Here is a 22,154-nt window from a genome sequence, read left to right on the forward strand (position 1 = left end):
GATACCTGAATGGATATGAGCTGAGACTAGCTCACCCCCAGGAGCAACAGCAGTGGAATGGAAGGTTTGCACAATAACATCAACAGCAACAATATCATTGATTTAACAAGAATCTTAATCATCATCATCATCATCATCATCTCCCTCATCATCATCTGCATCATCATCATCACCATCATTACCATCTGCATCATATTTCAACTCTTAAACATTATTTTGCTAAATGTCTGATTGGCTCTTTTCTCTTTTTCTTTCTTTCTTCCCTTCCAGTACTAAAAAGGATGCAATTCTAAAGGAAGAAACTCACCCAATGAAACCGAGACAATCTGCAGAGGATATAAATTCTTAATGTACGTATATATGTATGCATGTGCATATGTATGTATGTATGTATGTATGTATGTATGTATGTATGTATGTATGTATGTATGTAGGTACGTACATGTGTATGTGCATCTATGTGTGTGAGCACACGCACACAAACACACACACACATTGACAGGCAGGCAGAGAGACAGACAGACAGACAGACAGACAGGCAGAAAGACAGACAGATAGACAGACAGACAGACAGACAGACGGACGGACGGACGGACGGACGGACGGACGGACGGACGGACGGACGGATGGATGGATGGATGGATGGAGTGTTGGCAAAGAAGAATAGTTTTTTAGAATAACTAAACCCCATCACTAACCACCATTTGCAGCTATCCAGACTTTATTATTACCATTGATGACATTCAACCATTATTAAAACCAGAAGAAGAAACAATAAGGAGAGGCACTGAAATCTGTAGGCATGAACAGTACACATGTATGTGGTTAGCATTGAATCTATGTTGAGACACTAATATTACATCAGGGAAAAAGAAGACTTCAGAAAAGAGGCAAGGTCCACAGTGACTGCTTTTCTCCCGTCTCAATGCATTTACTGCTTTGACCAGGCAATTAGTATGCTGAGATTTCCCTAAAACGAATCCCACCGAGGTCAACTCGGTCAGATTTGAACTCAGAATGCAAAGGGCCGGAAGAAATACCACAAAACACTTGAAAAGTTCTACCAATACCCACACCCGAACAACTACTACAACTACTGTTATGATTCAAAATTAAACAAAGACACAAGACAGCAACAGGTGAGCGAACAACAAGCAAGGTGTATTAGTTTCATGTTCAGGAAAAATGGAAGAAGTGTTTGATGTTTTGAGCCTATGCTCTTCAACTGAAAGGAATGAGGAGAGAAAACAGATGGAGGGAGGGAAAAGGAAATTCTGTCTGTGTTAACTACTGCTACTACTAATGGTGATGATGATGATAAAAATAATGATAACAATAATAATGATACACACTGTTTTTAATCGCTTTTCCTTCTTCCTTTGCAGAGTTGGTGGTAAGACATCATCAACAGCAGCAAATTCTAACTTTTTCCGTCGTTCGTTGTTAATCACTGCTTGCTGTAAAGAGAGAATTATTTCAATTAAAACAAAGACTGTTCATATTAGGGTTTCGTTCAATAAAGAACACATCTATATTTCGTTTGTGATTTAAAATGAGATGATTAATAAAAACTTGACTTTATACCAAATAAAAATGAGAATTAAATTAAAAACAGAAAACTAAAGATATTTCTTCAACAAATCTCAAATGACACATGAAGAGGTAAAAAAACCCACATCAAGTTATTTCTTAAAACGTTTTGGCATGGTTTCTACAGATGGGTGCCCTTTCTAACGCCAACCACTTTACAGAATGTACTGTGTGCCTTTTATGTGGCACCAGTGCTTCTTACGTGGCACTGTGACATGAATCCTTTTTATGTGGCACCAAAAACAGTTGTTAAATTAATACGGAGAAATTGCACTGCCATGCTTAATACTTACAGAATAAAATATTGAATAAGTAATATTCTACAAATGTTAAACAGTCAGGCTCTAAGAGGAGAGAGAGGGAGAAGGAGAGAGAGAGAGAGGGAGAGAAAGACAGAGAGAGAAAAAGAGAGAGAGAGATAGGAAGAGAGAGTGGATTATCCACAACACAAAAACCCTTTTAATAAATTAACACCAACAGTTTATAATACTAACTTATGTAGTTTTGAAACCTGATAAAACGAAAATCAATCGGTTTCAAGTTCCAAAAGAAAGAAATTACATATCTGTCATGTATTGGATCAAGATTGATATAATTTAAGGGTGGAGCCACCGGCAAATAAGATTGCATATCAGTGATAAAGTACAATCAGGTAATTAGAAAAGTTATCAAGGGAGGTAACTGCGTTGAATCCTTTATCATAAGAAGCAAAGGGAGGTAAATAACATAGCTTTCCAAATTGAATTTTAACTAAACGTCACTTTGCAACTGGTCAACTACATCAATAGCACAAAATATATTGATTCCAATTACTTCTTTAATCAGTTATGACTGTTTTAAATATCCTTAGTCGATGCAAAAGAGAGGGTCAGGGTCATGTACCTTAAATGTATTCACAAACTGGGAAAAAATGTTGTTGGTGAAACCATCCTGGGGTTTTTACCAAAGTTCCACAAACCCGATGATAGGCATCCTGAAAATAGAAAACATTAAAAAAGGTAAATAAAAAAAACGCATATAGGTGAAATTTATAACTCGAAATAATTAACATGCCTGCTAATTACAGAGTCAAAGCAAAATATCCATTTCTTCTCTCAATGTATCTACCAAAACTTGTGTTCCATTTCTGATCTTAATATATAATTTATTTACTTCATCGTCATCATTATCATCATCATCGTCGTCGTCGCACCAAGCTCAATCTGATTTGGCAAAGTTTCTACAGCTGGATGCCCTTCCTAATGCCAACCACTCCGAGAGTATAGTGGGTGCTTCTATGTGCCACCAGCACGAGGGCCAGTTAGGCGGTTCTGGCAACGACCATGTTCAAAATGTGTTTTCTATGTGCTACCTGCGCGGGAGTCAGTCTGGCGGCACTGGCAACGACCACGCTCGAATGTTGTTTTTCATGTGGCACTGGCACATGTACCAGTAAGGTGACGCTGGCAACGATCACACTCGAATGGTGCTTTTTACGTGTCACCGACATTGGAGCCAATCCGTGACCCTGGCAAAGATCACGCTCGGATGTGCTTTTAGCGTGACACTGGCACAAGTGCCAATCAGACGGTACTGTCATCGGCCATGTCAGCGATTTTGATTTTGATTTCCCTTGTCTCAATAGGTCTTCGCAAGCAAAGTTTATTGTCCAATGAATGAGGGGTATTCATGCGTGGGCTGGTTATACCCACTGGCATAGGCCACGGGCTATGGTCTCACTTGGCTTGTCGGGTCTTCTCGAGCACAGCATATCTCCAAAGGTCTCGGTCACTAGTCATTGCCTCGGTGCCATGTCTGCTCCAGTTTCTGTATACTCGTGTTTCTTGAAAAGATCAAACACTCACTTCAAGTACTTATAAATAAATATCACGGGGAGGTATACTATGACTTCTAGTTCTTCATATAAATCAGTGAAATCTATTTTGACAGCTTGCCATGTTGGTTCAAATCTTCCTTAAGGAACTAGTCTAAAGGCCAGTCTGTCTTCATTCTACAAAGTGTTCCGTAAATTCATAGAATGTCATAACAACTCTTGGATTTACTGGGAGTTGAAAATTACTCTTTCTATTTTGTAACTTCAGTAAATATTCTTCAAAATCTCTTTCTCCTTCTCTCTCTCTCTCTAAAATTCGTTAATCTGGACGCTCACCCGCTCTAATTTTTTTGCAAAATTCTCATCCGTTTCATGACTCAGGTCTTATATTTACAATGATTTCTCCAGCAATAAAACCTTTCTAGTATCTCTCTCACTCTCCTTGCTTCCTAATGACTTTTTATCTCTCTCTCTCTCTCTCTCTCTTTCTCTCTCGCTCTCTCTGCTTCCTATTGCCTTTTTATTTCTCTCTCTTTCTCCTTCTCTCTCACTCTCTCTGCTTCCTAGTGCCTTTTTATTTCTCTCTCTCTTTTTCCCTCTCTCTCCCTCTCTCTGCTTCCTAGTGCCTTTTTATCATTCTCTCTCCTTCTTTCTGCTTCCTAGTGCCTTTTTATCTTGGCTGGTATTTCCTGCGGCGAAGCTAGCCTTTTACTTATCCGTGATACACCCACCCATTCCTGCCCACCACTACCAATAATGGAAATCTATTCTCTTGTATCGGAAACCACTATAAGGCTCCGCCTCACTACTGTATCTGAAGACTTGCCTAGCTCCCTCTCTCCGCACCACCAGCAATCATCCCACACTGCTGCATGTACCAAAAGGAGATGCATTACTTAGTAAATTAACAAGCCACCTACCCCTTTCTATATATAATGGACTAGCCAATAGCAGCTGATTTACTTAATTTAAACGTTGACCCGTTTATGTTTGCAGCAATAATGTTTATATTTACAAAGATTATAATGCTTATACTTACAACACTTATCTTACAATCACTCCCAATAGGGGCAACAATTTTAAAGTGAGAACAACTAATGTGACATGTATGTTATCAAACATTCATTAAAACCTTCTTTCAGGTGCTGAATACCATCCCTCCTTCTCATACCCCCTTCCACGTCCCTTTCCCAGTTCTCTGAGTTGGCACTGTCAATGTAGGTACATTGAAAGGTAGGTCTTGTGAGATTGCTGAGATGCTTGAAGGGGAGCATTTTGATGTATGCTGCATTCAAGAGGTATGGCGGAGAGGGGCTTCAGCCAGGTTCCTCACACGCAGGACACATAGGTATGAAATCTTCTGGAAAGGTAACAGCGAAGGGGTAGGTGGTGTAGGCCTGCTTTTTGCAAAGAAATGGGTGGATAAGGTCATAGAGGTAGTCAGAATGTGTAATAGAGTACTGAAGCTCAGGCTAGTCTTGCAGAATGGTATAACGGTAATTATCTCTGCCTACCCCACGCGAGTTTATCACTTTTATGATATTCTTCTGCGGGGTACCTGAAAGACAAGTGATAATGATCTCATCTTCATGGCTGATGATTTCAATGGGCATGCCGGGCAGAAGCCCGATATCTTCCATGATGTACATAGGGACCATGGAATTGGTTCCCAAAACAAAGAGGGGACAAGGCTACTGGAGTTCTGTGATGCAAATAACCAATTGATCTTCAATAACAACTTCAGGAAGTCAGCTAGCCACCTGATAATCTACCAATCAGGTGACTATGCTAGCCAGATCGATTATATTCTCACCATGTATGGTTGCTCCTAAATACAAAGACCTTCCCTGTTGAATGTCTTTTCTTAGACTAGTCATTAGTGACTTTAGACTCAAGGCCAGAAAAATGCCAAGGAGCAGACCAATCTGGAAAAGAAGGGTTTGGAAGCTCAAGGACCCTTTATGTGCTCTGAGATTTAGGGATGTCCTAACTGAGAAATTTGATGAGAGGGGGAGAAACTACAGACTTGCAAAATAGAGGGAATTCCTGTGGGTCAGCTTACTGAGTGCCACAAACCAAATCTGCAGCTGGTGCAATGTCCCATCCAGACCTAGGGTGATGAGGTGGTTGAACGATGCTGTAGACAAAACCATTAGAGCAACGAAACAGGCCTGGAAAAACTGGAGGTGTGGGGGTAACAGGGAACTGTATCAGATAACCAGAAGGGAAGCTAGGAGACAGGTATATTTAGCCAGTTTGTGAATGCATGTGGGGTACATGGTCCTTATCATCACTTTTGAATTCACCAAAGATATTTAAAGTAGTCATAACTGATTGAAAAAGTAATTGGAATCAATATATTTTGTGTTATTGATCTAGTTGACCAGTTGCAAAGTGACGTTTAGTTAAAATTCAATTTGGAAAGCTATGTTATTTACCTCCCTTTGCTTCTTATAATAAAGGATTCAACGCAGTTACCTACCTTGATAACTTTCTGATTACCTGATTGTACTTTACCACAAATTCATGTCAGTGCCACGTAAGAAGCACTGGTGCCACATAAAAGGCACACAGTACATTCTGTAAAGTGGTTGGCATTAGAAAGGGCACCCATCTGTAGAAACCATGCCAAAACGGACAATGGAATCTGGTGCAGCTCCTATCAAACTGTCCAACCAATGCCAGCGAGAAAAACGGATGTGAAATGATGATGATGATGATGATGATGATAAACCTCATTGGATTGACCTTATTGACCTTCCCTTCTGTCCATTAAAGATTGATAAAACCAGTGTCAGTCATTTAGTGACGTTAATTCCTCTCCAACTCATTAGTTGCCTTGTTTGTAATGTTGATGCAACCAATCAATTTGGAGCTCTATATCGGAATTATCCAAGACCGATTAGGCTACCAAGAGTTTGCCAAAGTACTTTCCACTAAAGCTTACTTGATTTTAATACAATTTAGTCAAATAAAAAGAGGCAGGCCCATAACCTTTGCAATCCCTTCTAAACTGACGAGAGATTCATCTGGTTGATATTCAGCCTGAACATCACCATTTGTTGTGACCTTTGAACAAAACAGTTTTCTAGTTTTGTAAACTAACGAAGCATTCAACAGTTGATTAGTGCTCCTACTTGAATCCCTGTTTTAAGAAATAACTTGATGTGGGGTTTTTTTACCTCTTCATGTGTCATTTGAGATCTGTTGAAGAAATATCTTTAGTTTTCTATTTTTAATTTAATTCTCATTTTTATTTGGTATAAAGTCAGGTTTGTATTAATCGTCTCATTTTAAATCACAAACGAAATATAGATGTATTTTTTTTTTTGAAAGAAACCCTAATATGAACAGTATTTCTTTTAATTGAAATAATTCTCTCTTTACAGGAAGCAGTGATTGACAACGAACGACGGAAAAAGTTAGAATTTGCTGCTGTTGATGATGTCTTACCACCAACTCTGCAAAAGAAGAAGGAAGAGCGATTAAAAACTGTGTATCATCATCATCATCATCATCATTATTATTATTATTATTATTATTTATGATTTTCTTCATCTTTCAAATTTGCTTCCATTTCTTGCAGGGTATCTTCCCGACTCCTAGGGCAAAGAAACTCATAGTATACATTGGTAGGCCATTAAACTAAACTCACTAGTTCGTTCATTTTTTTTTTTTTTTGATAGAAATAGAGTTAAATTAAAATACATGGGTAGTAATAGTTCTCACATCAACAATGCTCTTCTCAATACGTGTGATGTACCAGTTAAGCCAATCTTTTGCACTTCTTGCAGGGATAGTAAACCAGGGATCATTCTCATATAATTTTCGGTTCCCTTCTTGATCATTCCTATAATATTATTATTATTATTCAGTAGTTTTAGTTTTATAGCGTGCTTTCCCTATCACTACCGAGCGCAGCTCTGTGTGCCTTGGGTATGTGCTGTGATTTGTTGTGATGCTCTGATGGTTATTGTATGGAAAGTGTTCTGCGTAGGATGTGTGCAGTGCCTAGTAGTGCAATTTTCTGTATGTTATATGTGTTTGTAAGTCCTGGTGTTTTTGTTATGTATTTGTCTGAATATTTTTTTATCATGCCTAATGCACCTACTATGATAAGAATTGTTTCTGTTTTCAGGTTCCACATTCTAGTTACCTCTATTTCCAGGTCTTTGTATTTTGAGAGTTTCTCCATTTCTTTTAGAGACACGTTGTCATCTGCCGGTATTGATACATCAATTAGAAAGCATTTTTTTCCTTCATGATCTCTGACAACTATATCTGGTCTGTTGGCCTTAATTTCTCTATCTGTATGTATCGGCATATCCCAGAGTATGATTGCTTTCTCGTTTTCTGTGACCTTTTCTGGTGTGTGCCTATACCATCTTTTTTCTGTTGTTATTCCATAACGTTGGCATAGCTTCCAATGTATGTAGGTTCCAACTTTGTCATATCTGTGAATATATTCCTTCTTAGCCAGGACTGGGCAGCTAGAGATAATATGATTTATTGTTTCTTGTCCATCTCCACATATTCTGCAGTTACTTGTAATATTTCTTTTCATTACATGTTTTTGGTAATTTCTGGTGGGGAGGCTTTGGTCTTGTGCTGCAATTAAAAATCCCTCTGTTTCTGCTTTGAGTCCTGAGCTTCTCAACCATTGCTGGGATTTTTCTTTGTCTATTTCTTTTGCGTTTAGTTTAGTGCAGTATTTACCATGAAGGGGTTTTTCTTGCCATCGTTTTATCATGGCTGGTTGCTGTTCTATTTTTAGTTTGGATTTCATTTGTTTTATAGCTTTTGTTGTTTCTTCATCATCTTCTTCTTCTTCTTTGTGTTTATTAGGTGGTATGATTTCTTGTTTGTATTTGTCAGCTTCCTTAAATACTGAGAACTGTTTTTTGTTTTGCTCGTGTTTTGCTGCTATCTGGATCAGTTTTCCTTCCTTCTGGAGTAGGTATTTTTGCAGTCCTATGGTGGTTATTTTATAGTAGTTTTCCAGCTGTATAAGGCCTCTACCACCTTCTATACGTTGTATATATAGTCTTTCTATGTCAGATTTTGGGTGATGCATCCTAGATCCTGTCAGTATTTTTCTTGTTTTCCTATCTATTTTGGACAGTTCATTTCGTGTCCAGTTAAGGATATTGTAGCTGTAACTTATAACTAGGACAGCTAAAGTGTTGATACCTATTATCTTGTTTTTAGCATTGAGCTCTGTTTTTAGTATTGATCTAACTCGTCTATAATATTCTTGTTTTATTTTCTCTTTCATTTGTGTGTGTTGTCTTATCTAGTTCATGGATTCCTAAGTATTTGTAAGTTTGGCTTTGGTCTAATTCTTTTATTTCATTGGTTTTTATCTAGTGTGATGTTGTTACTCTTAACTAGTTTTCCTCTTTTCATGGTTACTTTGGCGCTTTTTTCTAATCCAAATTTCATATCTATTTCTTTGGTAAATCCATGAACTGTCTTTAATAGTGTTTCCAGCTGTTTGTCATTTGCAGCGTATAGTTTTAGGTCATCCATATATAAAAGGTGGCTGATCGTTTTGCCGTAACATTTATATCCGCATCCAGTTCTATTTAGCATATCAGATAGAGGTGACAGTGCCAAGCAGAAAAGGAGTGGAGAGAGCGTGTCTCCCTGGAATATTCCTCTTCTAATGGGTATGTCTTTGGTTTTCATGAGTCCCTCTTTTGTTTGGAGGTGTAGGACTGTTTGCCATTTATTCATAGAGTGCTCTATGAATTTTATGATTGTTGGTGCTACTTTGTTAATGGCTAGTGTTTCGAGGATCCATGTGTGGGGGATGCTATCAAACGCCTTTTTGTAGTCAATCCAGGCCATACTGAGGCCTTTCTTCTTTCTGTGGCTGTCTTCAGTTACGGCTTTATTAATCATTAGTTGATCTTTACAGCCATATGAGCCCTTGCGGCATCCTTTCTGCTCTTCTGGGAACAGTTTGTTTTCGTCCAGGTGCTTGTTCAGCCTTTGCGATATCACTGCAGTAAATGCCTTGAACATAGTAGGGAGGCAGGTTATTGGTCTGTAGTTTTCTGGTTTTGTTGTTTCATTTGATTTGGGAATTAAGATGGTTTTCCCCTTCGTGAGCCATTCAGGCATTGTCTCTGGCTCTGCTAGTATGCTGTTAAAGTTTTCAGCCAGCTTTTTGTGCATTCCTGTTAGATATTTCAACCAGAAGTTGGGGATCTTGTCATGCCCAGGTGCCTTCCAGTTGCTTAGTTTTTGCAGTGCCTGGGTGACCTCTTCAGTTGTTATGGGGGTCCAAAGTTGTTCAGATGCCGAGTTTGTTATTTTCATACTCCTTTTTTTTGGCTGTTCGTTCGCCGACCATATTTCTCTCCAGAATTCTTCCAATTCTTCTGCCGTTGGTGCTGCAGTGACTTCTATTTTATTTTTGCCCAGTTCTTGGTAGAACTTTTTGGGGTCGGAGTTGAACTTTTTGTTCTGTTCAAAGAAGCGTTGGCGTTTCTCGTACCGGCGGATCCTTTGAGCTTTGGCAAGGATATCTTGCTTCAGCTTTTCTTTTATCTCCGGCAAATCTTTTTCTGTGATGTTATATTTGCGGAGCATTTTTGTTCTCTTTTTGTTGCTCAGTAGCGTTGCTTGTTTGCTGATTATTATTATTATTATTATTATTATTATTATTATTATTATTATTATTATTATTATTTTATGAAAATTCACAGCATATTTTGCTGGGTATAATGGAAAGTGTCAGCTGTCCACAGCCAGCAGGTTAGGGTGACACTTGTTTACTGGTCATGCTTCAAGAACCCTGTAAAGAATTCCTGCAGTTCCAGGCAATGCTGATTTTCGTAGGTGTTCTACATGGCTTTTCCAGCCATGTTGTTAGTTGAGTGCTGATACTTCCAACGGCACCAATTACTATTGGTATCGTCTCTACTCTCCTCATTCATCACAACCTTCCTATTTCCCACCACAAATAGTCATCGTTGTTTATTTTTACTTCTTTCACAGTGATCCCGTTGTCACCGGGGCATGCTATGTCGATTATCATATCTATCCATCCATCTATTTATCTATCTATCTATCTATCTATCTATCTATCTATCTATCTATCTATCTATCTATCCATCCATCCATCCATCCACCCATCCAGCCATCTATCCATCCATCCATCCATCCATCCATCCATCCATCCATCCATCCATCCATCTATCTATCTATCTATCTATCTATCTATCTATCTATCTATCTATCTATCTCCTGCGCTTCATAGACGATGGTGAACAGGTGTGGTCGCCTTTTGTGCGACGCGCTTTCCCGCAGCCGTCTCCTAGGCCGAACTACAATCGTGGATCAAACAGAGACCGAGGCTAGGCGAATGACACCGCGAGTGTCGCGTTGCTCTCAAGCAACTCTGCCGTCCGGGACCAAACTTGTGCGACTTCATTACAACAAAGGCGTTCTATAGAGGATTAGTGGAGGGGAGGTGCAACAACGTTCTCGGGCAGAATCTGGGCGTCGACGAGCGACACCTGACCCGCTTGTTCAGAACAACTTTCGGGCCGGGACCTATGGACAATCACCAAAGATCTCTGGCCTAGTAGTGCTATTGAGAAGCATTACCTGTTCGGGTTAAGCTCTACAGGCATGGTTCGAGACACACTGGACCTACTTGCCCGAGATGCGGTCAGAGCGACGAAACCGTTCTGCACGCACTCGTGCAGTGTCCATCCATTTTGGACCTGTGGGCTTATGCCGAACGGCTGCTGTCACGTGTGGGACGAATCCGCCTGTCGGCCGAGTCTATCGTGTAAATTGCACCACCCACTTCCCTTAACCGGGAAGGCAAGGCAGTTTTCATCGTACTTGTGGCTATGATGAAAGAACGTGTGTGGTGGACTTGAGCAAAAGGATTAGAGACAAACACTTACCTCTCTGGCCAATCACTCATCAACTTTTTCAAGTACCACTTGAAAAGGAAGGTGAGAATGGAAAGGCAGGTTTTGTCTCGTGAAAGTTTCAAAAAAAGGTGGGTAAATGTAACAAAGATGGTGCGTGCGAGTGACGAAACCACTTTGAGCATGATCCTGTAAATCATAAAAGAGAGAGAGAGAGAGAGCACTTTGCTCTCATGTGCTTATTTTTCTCCCTGCCTGAGGTTACTATGGTCTTTTCTATAGGCTTTTCTTTCCACGGATGAACCTAATCTTATTAAAAAATTTTTTTTTTTTCTTTCTGTGATACACAATCCCTTTTGATCGCTTTTTTTTCTTCTGATCCCTTTTGATCGAAATTTTACATTTGTTTCCTTTTTTTCTTCTTTTTCATTTTCCATCTCCGAAAAGAAAAGCTCTACATTTGTAATTGTCCCCTCTGTGTCCAGCCCTGTGTGGCCAATAAAGAAAATTATCTATCTATCTATCTATCTATATATATATATATATATATATATATATATATATATATATATATATATATATATATATATATATATATATATATATCCATGTATCTATCTATCTATCTATCTATCTATCTATCTGTCTGTCTGTCTGTCTGTCTGTCTGTTTGTCTGCCTGTCTGTCTGTCTGTCTTTCTTTCTGTCTCTCTGTTTGTCTGTCAGTCTGTTTGTCTGTTTGTCTGCCTGCCTGTCTGTCTGTCTGTCTTTCTTTCTGTCTCTCTGTCTGTTTGTCAGTCTATCTGTCTGTCTGCTTGCCTGCCTGTCCGTCTGCGTGTGCATGTGTGTGTATGCTCGCATTCATACATCTATATAAATACATGCACACGCATGTACATGCCCACATACATACATCTATATACACCTATATACAAACATACATACATGCATTAAAATTTTGTGACCTCTGCAGATTGATTCGGTTGCTTAGTTTGACTTTCTTCCTTTACAACTTCATCCTTTTTAACACTGGAGGGAAGAAAGAAAGAAAGAAAGAAAAAGAGGAAAGAGCCAATCAGACATTTAGCAAAATAATGTTTAATATTTGAAATATGATGATGATAGTGATGATGCAGATGATGATGAATAAAATTCTTTTCTACTCTAGGCACAAGGCCCGAAATTTTGGGGGAGGGGGCCAGTCGATTAGATTGACCCAGTACGCAACTGGTATTCAATTTATTTATCGACCCTGACAGGATGAAAGGCAAAGTCCACCTCGGCGAATTTGAATGCAGAATGTAAAGACACACGAAATACCGCTAATCATTTCGCCTGGATGATTAAGTTTCGTATTAAATCAATGATGATGTTATTGTTGATGTTGTTGTGCAAACGATGATGATGATGATGATGATGATGATAATTATGGTTATGTTGATGACAACAATAATAATGATGATGATGATGATAACAAAAATGATAATGATGATTACATTGATGATGATGAGAATCATGATGCTACTACTGACGGTGATGATGATGTTAATGATGTTTAAATCATTTAAGAGACACCTACGCGAACTCCAGTTGTCCAGATTCGGTCAAATCACTGAAGTTGTCCATCATTTTCCGGTTGTTTGTTTCGGGTAACAACAATGAAAATAGCCCCGCTATTACGGAAAGTGGTCCCATAAGAATCATCGGCATTATTCGACCAACCTTGCCAGAAACCAAATCTGACTGGAAAAAAAAATCAGAAAAAAATATGATTTTGTTATTGTTTGGTCGCAGATCATTACTGAACCAGCACACTTATGGTCAAAGGGGTTCCCACCGTTATCACCCTGTTATATTTCAGCATATATAGGTAAAAAAAAAACAAGGGGTACGTTACGTGAATAATGTTATTAGAAGTCAAACACGTATTGTAATAAACAAACGAATGGAAAAAAAAAAGAAGCGGATGATGAGGTTGAAAAACGTATACCAAATGCACAGATGAATGGAGAACAAACACAGAAAGTCACTAACTCCTCGTCAATTATCGACCAAGGATTCGGGCGCAATTTCGTGCCATTATTGATAATATTTCTTCCACCCTGGAGGCAACCAGCAAGAGAACTTTATGGGAGTGTAACCAAAACATGACAAGACGAAATGAGACGGACAAACAAGGATGAAAAGGGTATACGGAAATGGACAAAAGAAAATGGATAAAAGTAATTCGATAGGAGATTGTTTGTGGACGGATGAGGGACAAAAAATACGATAAATAGACAGAATAAGGCCTTAGGGACAAGTGAAGACAGCAACAAAAATACGTATACAACAACAAAATAATACATATACAAGAAAAAGAAAGTCGGGGTCTAGCAGACAGACAAGTGTGGAGTAACGCAAAAAAGAAATATAGAATGTCCTTCTGGAGAAGAGAAAGGCAGAGTGAGTTTGTTTTATTGTTCCAAGTAGCACAATAACAATGGTTTCAAATTTTGGTACAAGGCCAGCAATTTCGAGTGAGTTGGGGTAGTTCAACTACATCAACCCCAATATCTAACTGGTACTTATTTTATCGATCCCGAAAGCGTGAAAGGCAAAGTTGACCTCAGTGGAATTTCAACTCAGAATGTAAAGACGGACGAAATGCTGCCAAGAATTTGTTCCAGTCTGTTAATGATTCTGCCAGCTCACCACCTGAAGTAGCAGCTTAATAATGACAAAGTTATTCCACTAAATTCTTCGTTATTTCAAAATTAATTAAAACAAATGCTGTGTATTTCAGAAATGTGGTAAGAAAAGGCTTAGCTATTTTACTAAATTCTTTGAAACAAATACAGTGTATTTCATCCCAAATACGGTAACAAAAGGTTTATAGCCATTGTGCTTGGTCTGATGGATAATATTTTCTTATTCGTATGTTGTTATGTAAATCCATAGAAAGGTAAGCCTAGCTCTGTCTCTTTACTAGTTGTGCTGGTTCCATGATGGGTGGACTAACAAAAGGGACGAACAACAAAACAAATAGCAAGTCTGAAAGAATCTAAATACTTACAAAGTTGAGAATGTAAGGTGCCACACTGCCACCAACACGGGCAAAGGTGGACATAGTCCCCAATGCACCGTTTCTTATACAAGTTGGATACAACTCCAAAGTGTATAAATACACAATTGAAAAGGCTGAAGTGATAAACAAACGGCCTAACATCGAACTGGCAGTTAATATCCATCGATGGGCTGAAAAAGAAAAAGGTAACAGATATAATCTTTAAGTAAAAAAAGAAAAAAAGCAACCCGTTTCTGTATTTCACAGACATGTGGACCCTTATTTAACATATTACACAGTGGGATTGAACAAGGAGCCATAAGGTTGTGATGCAAGCTTCTTAACCATTTGATCATACGGAACATTACATTGAACCCAGTGCTTGACTGGGTTCTTTAGTTTTTTGATCGTGAAAGAATGAAAAGCAAAAAAGACCATGTCAGGATTTCAACCCAGAACACAAACCGGAAGAAATGCCACTAAGCATTTTGGCTGGGGCAGCAATGATTCTGTTATACTAAAAGAGTTTGGATAAAATAATGGAAACACCGGATTAAATGGAAGTTTTATTATTTAATATGGAATTGGTCCACGTTTAGCATCAGTCACAGATTTAATATGTTCTTTAAATAAAGCCTTTTTTAGATCTTTCCACACCAATGATGGAAGGAAACAGCTTCTTCCTTGTTACTCCAAAATGCATCATAAACGTTCAGTAATGTTTGGGTGGAATGATTGTAGGGGTGGTTTACTTCATTTATGTGCAAAACCAAATATATGACACCCTATGCATAACACCAACATGAACTTCTAACTTGTTGTCTCTTGGGGACTCTGAGTGAGACTTGGAGCCAACCTGTACAAGTACAAAGCAAAAGTAAAACATATAATAATAATAATCCTTTATACTATAGGTACAACGCCTGGCATTTGAGGGGAGGGGTTAGTAGATTACATCGACCCCGGTACATAACTGGTATTTATTTCATCGACCCCGAAAGCATGAAAGTCAAAGTTGATATCGGCGGAATTTGAACTCAGGACGTGGCGGCAGACGAAATACTGCCAAGCATTTCGCCCGAGGCGCTAACGATTCCATGGATACGAAGACAAGGAAAATGTTGACAGTGCACGGAGCCTCCACCCTAGCAGTGACATCGACAGGCTGTACTTGCCCAGAAGAAGCGGTGGGTGAGGTTTGATCGGTTTCCAGGATTCTATCGAAGCAGAGGAAAACAGCTTAGGGTGGTATGTAAAAATGCCGTGGAACCATTGTTGAAACATGTGAAGAAGTCCGGCGTCATTAAAGCTTAAAATTGTGTAGAGGAAGAAAAACTTACAGAGGAAAAAGAACACACGCACGCACACACACACACACACACACACACACACACACACACACACACACACACACACATACATACACACACACACACACACACACACACACACACACACACACAGAAAGTGCATGGAAGGGAAACAATGTACTGTTAGTTTGCAAAAGATGCGAACGCCAAGACAGATACAGAAGACCGGTGGCTATGGATAAGGAGGAGTGATCTGATGATAAAGACAGAATCGCTTATATGCGCAACTCAAGAACAAGCTTAAGGACCAACTAGCTGAAGTGCAGAATCGATAACACTACCGACAGGGACAAATGCAGACAAATGTGTTGTGGGAGGAGTGAAACAGTATGGCGTATGGTTAGCGAATGCACGAAATTTGCACAACACAAATACAAAAGACGACATGACAATGTGGCAAGAATGATCCATTGAGTGCTTTGTGGGAATCACGGCCTACAAAGAGCAAAAGATGTGGCTTGAGCATATCCCAGGAGGAATGAACGAGAGTCAAAATCGCAAAACCTTGTGGGATGCAATGATTCAGTGCGATCACTTGACCAGACATCGAAAACCGGACATTGTCAAGGTGAAGAAAAAAAAAAGAAAGAACACGCATGATAATCGTCATAACATGTCCTCGTGACTACAGGATCAAAAAGAAAGAAGAAGAAAAACTGAACAACTGTAACGATTTGAAGTGGGACATACGAATGTTATGATCAATGAGGAGAGCAGATGTGGTACCAATAGTAATTGGTGCAATTGGAAGTATCAACACTACCAACGTGGCTCAAAATATGTCTATAAGTGTAAAGGTAGAACACTTAGAAAATCAGCATTGCTTGGAATTGCAAGAATTCTTTGCAGGGTTCTTGAAGCATGACCAGTTAACAAGTGTCAACTTAGCATTCTAGCTGTGGACAGCTGACACTTTCCACCATACCCAGCAAAATAAGCTGTGAGCTTTCATCAAATAATAAGTTTATAGAAATGTATAACTTCAAGAATAAAAATTACGGCTGGAGAAAATCTAATATTAATAATGTTAATACTAAGAAATACGTGTATATAAATAATAGAAAGACCAAAACAAGGAATATTATCTGGTGTAATGCACAATTCACATATCCCATTGCTACTAATATTCTTCGAAAATTCGTTGCCGCTGGATAAATGCTTCTCACCTTCAAGTAAGTATAGGAAATTATTTAATTGCCAGGGTATAAAATTTTCTTATTCAACCACCAGAAATTTGGCTATAGTTATAGCAGCGTATATCAAAAGAAGAATCAGGGAGTATTTCAACTCAAAATCTGTAAACACGAGTAGAACTGTTTGTCTGAATTGTGAAATGAACTCTATTTAAGAGTGATTCCGACAAGGATAATACAATTAACACTTAGAAATAATATTAATTATAATATTGATAATAATCCTGCTATAACTTCTTGATATGAAAGGAGGAATAGTACTAATTCATTTCACCATGAGTACTACATACAAATGAATACATGCCTTTGTAATTTCAAAAGCAAAATTATCTGTCCTCTAGAAAATCAGTGCTTAAGGAAGAAAATAGTGTATCAATGTTACGGTATTAACAGGGGACGTACGTATTATTATGTAAGTTTCTCTATGACCCTTCTTTCACCCCATCCGTTGCTGCTGCTGCCCTTGACCCCGGTTTTTGGTGTCGTTACTGCATGTCTCTGTGTTTGGGTGGTGGTAGTAGTAATAGTAGTAGTAGTAGTTGTTGTTATTGCCGTTGTTTCTGTTGTTGCTGTTGGTCAGGATGTTGATGTTGCTGCAGCCGTTTGTGAAATTACTGTGTTTGTGTGTATATGGGTTCGCTTACTCTGTTGTTCGTATCCGTGCCCTTTATACAGCTTTTTGTTTACCTATTTATCTCTATTTCTTATATTTACCATACGTATGTGCATATTTGTCTACTGAGTGTATATTACACTGTTTGTACCATTTTCTCTTCCTTGTGTCTTTAGTCGTCGTGTTGTGTGGTGTAGTGGCGGGTGTTATTGTTCCATTCGTGTTTTCTGTTGAGGGTCGGTCGGTCGGTCTGTCTATTGCTATGTGTGTAACTTAGGTAATGTGTCTGAGTGTCGAGTCAGTTTTATGCGTTGATAATACCTTAACTTCTATGCTATAAACCGAGCCACTATATTCTAATTGAGCATATTAGTAGAACACTGCCGAGCCTTTCTCCTCTTTGAGCTCTCGCCAATTGTCACTTACACGCTCCTCTATGCTGCGTGCTGTCTCTCCATTGTAAGTAGATGCCTTATGTTTTGACAGACAATCTCTAGAGCAATACTCTGTGTAAAACCCCAAATACGGCACCCTAGTCATAACACCAATTTGAATTTCTAACTTGTTGTTTGTTAAGATCTCTGGGTGAGACTTTGAGTCAATTTGTACGAATACAAAGCAAAAGCCAAGCATATAATAATAAGACGAACATTGTCCCTGTGAGAACAATAACCTTCCCTGAAGGCATCTTTGAAAGCTCAGAGCTACTGGATGACTTACTGACTGGGAAATGTCAAGAAACATTTTTTTACATGACTTTATTTCAGTTTTTAAATAAACAGTCTGGTGTGTTTATTTTACTGGTTTATCAATGTATACAGTGAGTCTCTTTGCCCTAGGTGTTGGGAGAACGCTTGGCAAGAAATAGAAAGCTGAAGGAAGAAACAAAACATAACGATGATGATGATGATGATGACAATGTTGATGGTGATGAAACGATGATGGTGGTGTTCGTGGTGACGGTTTCAAATTATGGCACAAGGCGTGCAACTTTAAGGAGAGTGATCACTTCGACCCCAGAACTTAACTCTGAAGTATCACAGGCAAAGTTGACCTCAGCTGCATTTGAACTCAGAATGTAAAGAGCCAGAAGAAATGCAGCTAAGTATTTTGCCCAGCACTCTAAGGATTCTGCCATTTCACTGCCTTCATAATAATAACAACAACAACAATAATAATAATGATGATAGTAAGGATTTTGGACTCTCAAAATGTGTTACGATGGTGATGAGACGAGGAAAGCATGTCAAAACAGAAGGCATATGATTGCCAAGTGGTGAAATGGTGAAGGCAATTCCAGCCAGAATCCAGCTGTAAATACCAGGGAATGCCTGAGTCAGATGGAATCAAACACAATGACATGAAGGACAGAACAAAAAGAGAATACCTGCGGCGAGTGAGAAAATATTGGCTTCAAAGCTGAATGCCAGACATATAAGTTTGGCAATAAACTCGCGCGCAATCGCAGTAGCTCGGTATGGTGCTGGGATCCTGAAGTGGACAGAGAAGGAGTTAAAGGAGATGGATAGGAAGTCATGAAAGCTTCTGACGACGCATGGAGCCCATCATCCACGTCCAGACACTTATTGCCATTACATGAAGAGAGCAAATGGAGGAAGAGGACAGGTAAATGTGGAAGATCTGCGTGCGTATCGAACTCGAGAGTTTAATGAGATATCTAGTCGAAAGTAAGGAAACCTTGCTAGTGTCACTTACGAATGAGGGAGTATTAAAAGCAGAGAAGAAAGGAGAAACAAAGGAAGAAGTAAAAAACGGACATGAAGAAGCATTACGAAAGAATGGACTACACAATCAATTCCATGTAACCACAACAGAAATTGCTGGAAAAAATAGGTGGGATTGGCTGAAAACTGTGCGAAAATGGGAGCTAGAGAGAGGCAAGACATGATAAGAACACAAACGGCTGAGAGTGACGGAGTCGGAGACTAGCAAAATCCTCTGGGATTTCTCAATTCAAACAGATTAGGTGCTAGAGCATAACAGACCGGACCTAGTGGTAGTGGACAACGTGCACCACGTATGGTATATAGTGGACGTTGTATGCCTCTTTGACCCACAAATAGCCAAGAAGGAAGTCGAAAAGATAGATAGATATAACCCTCTTAAGTACGAAATAGCCCGGCTATGCATGCAAGACTCCAGGAGCTCCAACAAAACCTGTGATAAAAAGATAATAATAATAATAACAGCAACAACAATAATAATAATGATTCGTTTACCTTTATTGCCATAGAGGACGGGAAATATTCCAGCGATACAAGCGACTCCAGCCAAAACCATCAGGCTAGCATGCATTTTTTTTCTTCCAACACGATTTAACAGAAGGATGCACAGAATGTTCGCTGGAAACTCGACAACCGAATTCAAAAAGAAATTCATATAGAAATTGCCATATAATTTGCCAATATTAAGAGTAAGGCCATAATATACCAAGCTCACAATCGCCCTATATAATAGAAATAAAACAGTTTATACAATGTACAAAAATGCACAAAAATTGCTGATCAAACCCTGGTTAGATGGTTGCGTAATTTCTTAGAGAGAATTATGATAATTTGAACGTTGAGACCACCAGCAAGTAAAGTTATACAACTAACTGCCTAATATAAACATCTAAGACAACTCAACAACCGAGACAGAGTTAGCCAATGAGAGCCAGTTAATGAAAGTAACATTAGTGCGTTGGATAAATGGTGAGTAAATGGTTTGTATGCATATGTGGCCTTTTTCAGTTTATGTGTGTATAGAGTGTTTATGTTTATGGAGTAGAAAATATTTCGTGATTAGCAGAATTCACTGATTTGTCTGCAGTCTCTGACACTTGTTAGCCAACGGTAATTCTTAGTGAAATAGTTTTCTAAATTTGATGAAGGGCCCTGCCTAAATCATCATAACCTTCCTCTTCCTCACAGCAAAGAAATACCTAAAAAGGTTTGTCAGTTTGCCTCATGGTCCCAGCAGACAAAGTAGAAAAGGTGTTGCCCCAGATGCACTGGAACAGCCACTCTGACCTCATACTTGCGGATAGCTGTATCCACCCTGACAGCGGTGAGCAGGAATGTGGTTCAGAGCCTGAGAATGCTGGAAGTCTCCACTGACGCAGGCTTGACCACAAACCTGTCAGAGAATGGCCAATACTTTGATAACCTACTTTTAGGGACTTGTTACCATGGTTTTGTTTCAATTAAGTTTGAAAATAATGAAGAATTTAATAAAATGAGTTGCCCATAATTAAGACTGGAACACAAATAAACATGAAATTTTAATGGAAAATTTCAAATTAGATCAAACAGGAAGTCTGTATGATACAACAAGGGACATTCTCATGTGGGTTGATATCAAAAGGGTCAACTAAGTTTTACTTCTCATTTTATCCTTCTTTGCTTTGCTCTAAAAAGAATTCCTTTATTTCATCTTCATGTAAGTATCCTTGCACACTTAGTATCTTTGATATTCTTTCAAGTTTGACTCCACATGAATCTCTTGCAAGAAAACTTCCACAAATATCTGCCTCATCATCATCATCATCATCATTTAAGGCCTGCTTTCCATGCTAACATGAGTTGGACGGTTTGACTGAGAACTGGTGAGCTCGAAGGCTCCACCAGGTGCCAGTCAGGCGGCACTGGCATCGGCTACGACAATGACTTCACTTGACACAACAGGTCTTCGCAAGAACAGTTTATTGCACAATGATTGAAGGATGCTCTTAAATGGGCCGGTTATGCAACACTGGCATAGACCACGGTTACTGTCTCACTTGGCTTGCCGGGTCTTCTCAAGCACGGCATATCTCCAAAGGCCTCGGTGGCTTATCATTGCCTCCGTAAGGCCCAACGTTTGATGGTCGCGCTCCACCCACTCATCCCAGGTGTGACACTTTTTCACACAGCTGTCCTCATCTGTACGCAGCACATGACCATACCAGCGCAGTCGTCTCTGTCCTGCCCACCACATCTGATGCTTCTTATGTCCAACTTTTCTCTCAGGGTGCTTACTCTTTGTCGTGTATGCACACTGACATTACACATCCAGCGGAGCTTCATTTCTTGCAAGCTTACGCATGTTCTCAGCAGTCACAGCCCATGTTTCACTGCCGTGTAGCATGGCTGTTCTCGTAAATGCGTCATCCAGTCTACCTTTCACTCTGAGCGAGAGGACCTTCTTTACCAGCAGACTTAGGAGCTCTGTGAACTTTGCCCGGGATATTCTCATTCTAGCAGCTACTGACTTGGTCACCTAGGTAACGAAAGCTATCAACTGCTTCTAGTTTTTCCCCCTGCTATGTGACGGAAGCTGTTTTCATCACATTTTCAATGTTTATTGTCCTTGTGCATTTACCACACACAAAAACTATCTTCCCAGTTTGCCTTCCTTTGATAATGCTGCATCTCTTATGTGTCCCTAGCTTACACTTGGTACATCTTATGGAGTTTCTACCCACGCCTTTTCGACAGATCGAGCAGGGTCATCTACCTGAAGGAATTTGTGATTTGTCTGCCTTCCTACTTTCTAAGGCTTTGGTTTTTGCTAGATTGACTCTAAGACACTTCGATTCTTCTCTTTCTTGAGACAGCATTCACCCGGGGTGGGTTGAGCTGGCTTCATTCATCCTCA

At 39.3% G+C, this 22,154-nt stretch overlaps 2 protein-coding genes across 5 annotated transcripts in view; one reads left to right on the forward strand and one right to left on the reverse strand.

Annotated features, from left to right (window-relative positions):
- Positions 1-1,550, forward strand: part of LOC115215469 (organic cation transporter protein-like) — a 104,432-nt gene extending 102,882 nt beyond the window's left edge. For 2 of the 4 annotated variants that reach the window (XM_036506090.1, XM_036506089.1), the window contains exons 10-11: positions 271-350; positions 1,386-1,544. In XM_036506090.1, the coding sequence (XP_036361983.1) occupies positions 271-349 (79 nt within the window). In that variant the 3' untranslated portion in view covers position 350; positions 1,386-1,544. Of the gene's footprint in view, positions 1-270; positions 351-1,385 lie in introns of all 4 variants that reach the window. The other 2 variants (XM_036506092.1, XM_036506091.1) reach the window with 2 other exon arrangements.
- Positions 1,551-6,748: 5,198 nt separating this feature from the next.
- Positions 6,749-22,154, reverse strand: part of LOC115215470 (organic cation transporter protein-like) — a 48,937-nt gene continuing 33,531 nt past the window's right edge. The window contains exons 7-11 of the mRNA XM_036506094.1: positions 19,757-19,983; positions 14,350-14,531; positions 12,874-13,037; positions 12,240-12,323; positions 6,749-6,864 (exon numbers count right to left, since the gene is read on the reverse strand). Of these exons, the coding sequence (XP_036361987.1) occupies positions 12,245-12,323; positions 12,874-13,037; positions 14,350-14,531; positions 19,757-19,983 (652 nt within the window). The 3' untranslated portion in view covers positions 6,749-6,864; positions 12,240-12,244. The remainder of the gene's footprint in view (positions 6,865-12,239; positions 12,324-12,873; positions 13,038-14,349; positions 14,532-19,756; positions 19,984-22,154) is intronic.

Source organism: Octopus sinensis, linkage group LG9 (genome assembly GCF_006345805.1).
Source record: "Octopus sinensis linkage group LG9, ASM634580v1, whole genome shotgun sequence".
Lineage (NCBI taxonomy): Eukaryota > Metazoa > Mollusca > Cephalopoda > Octopoda > Octopodidae > Octopus > Octopus sinensis.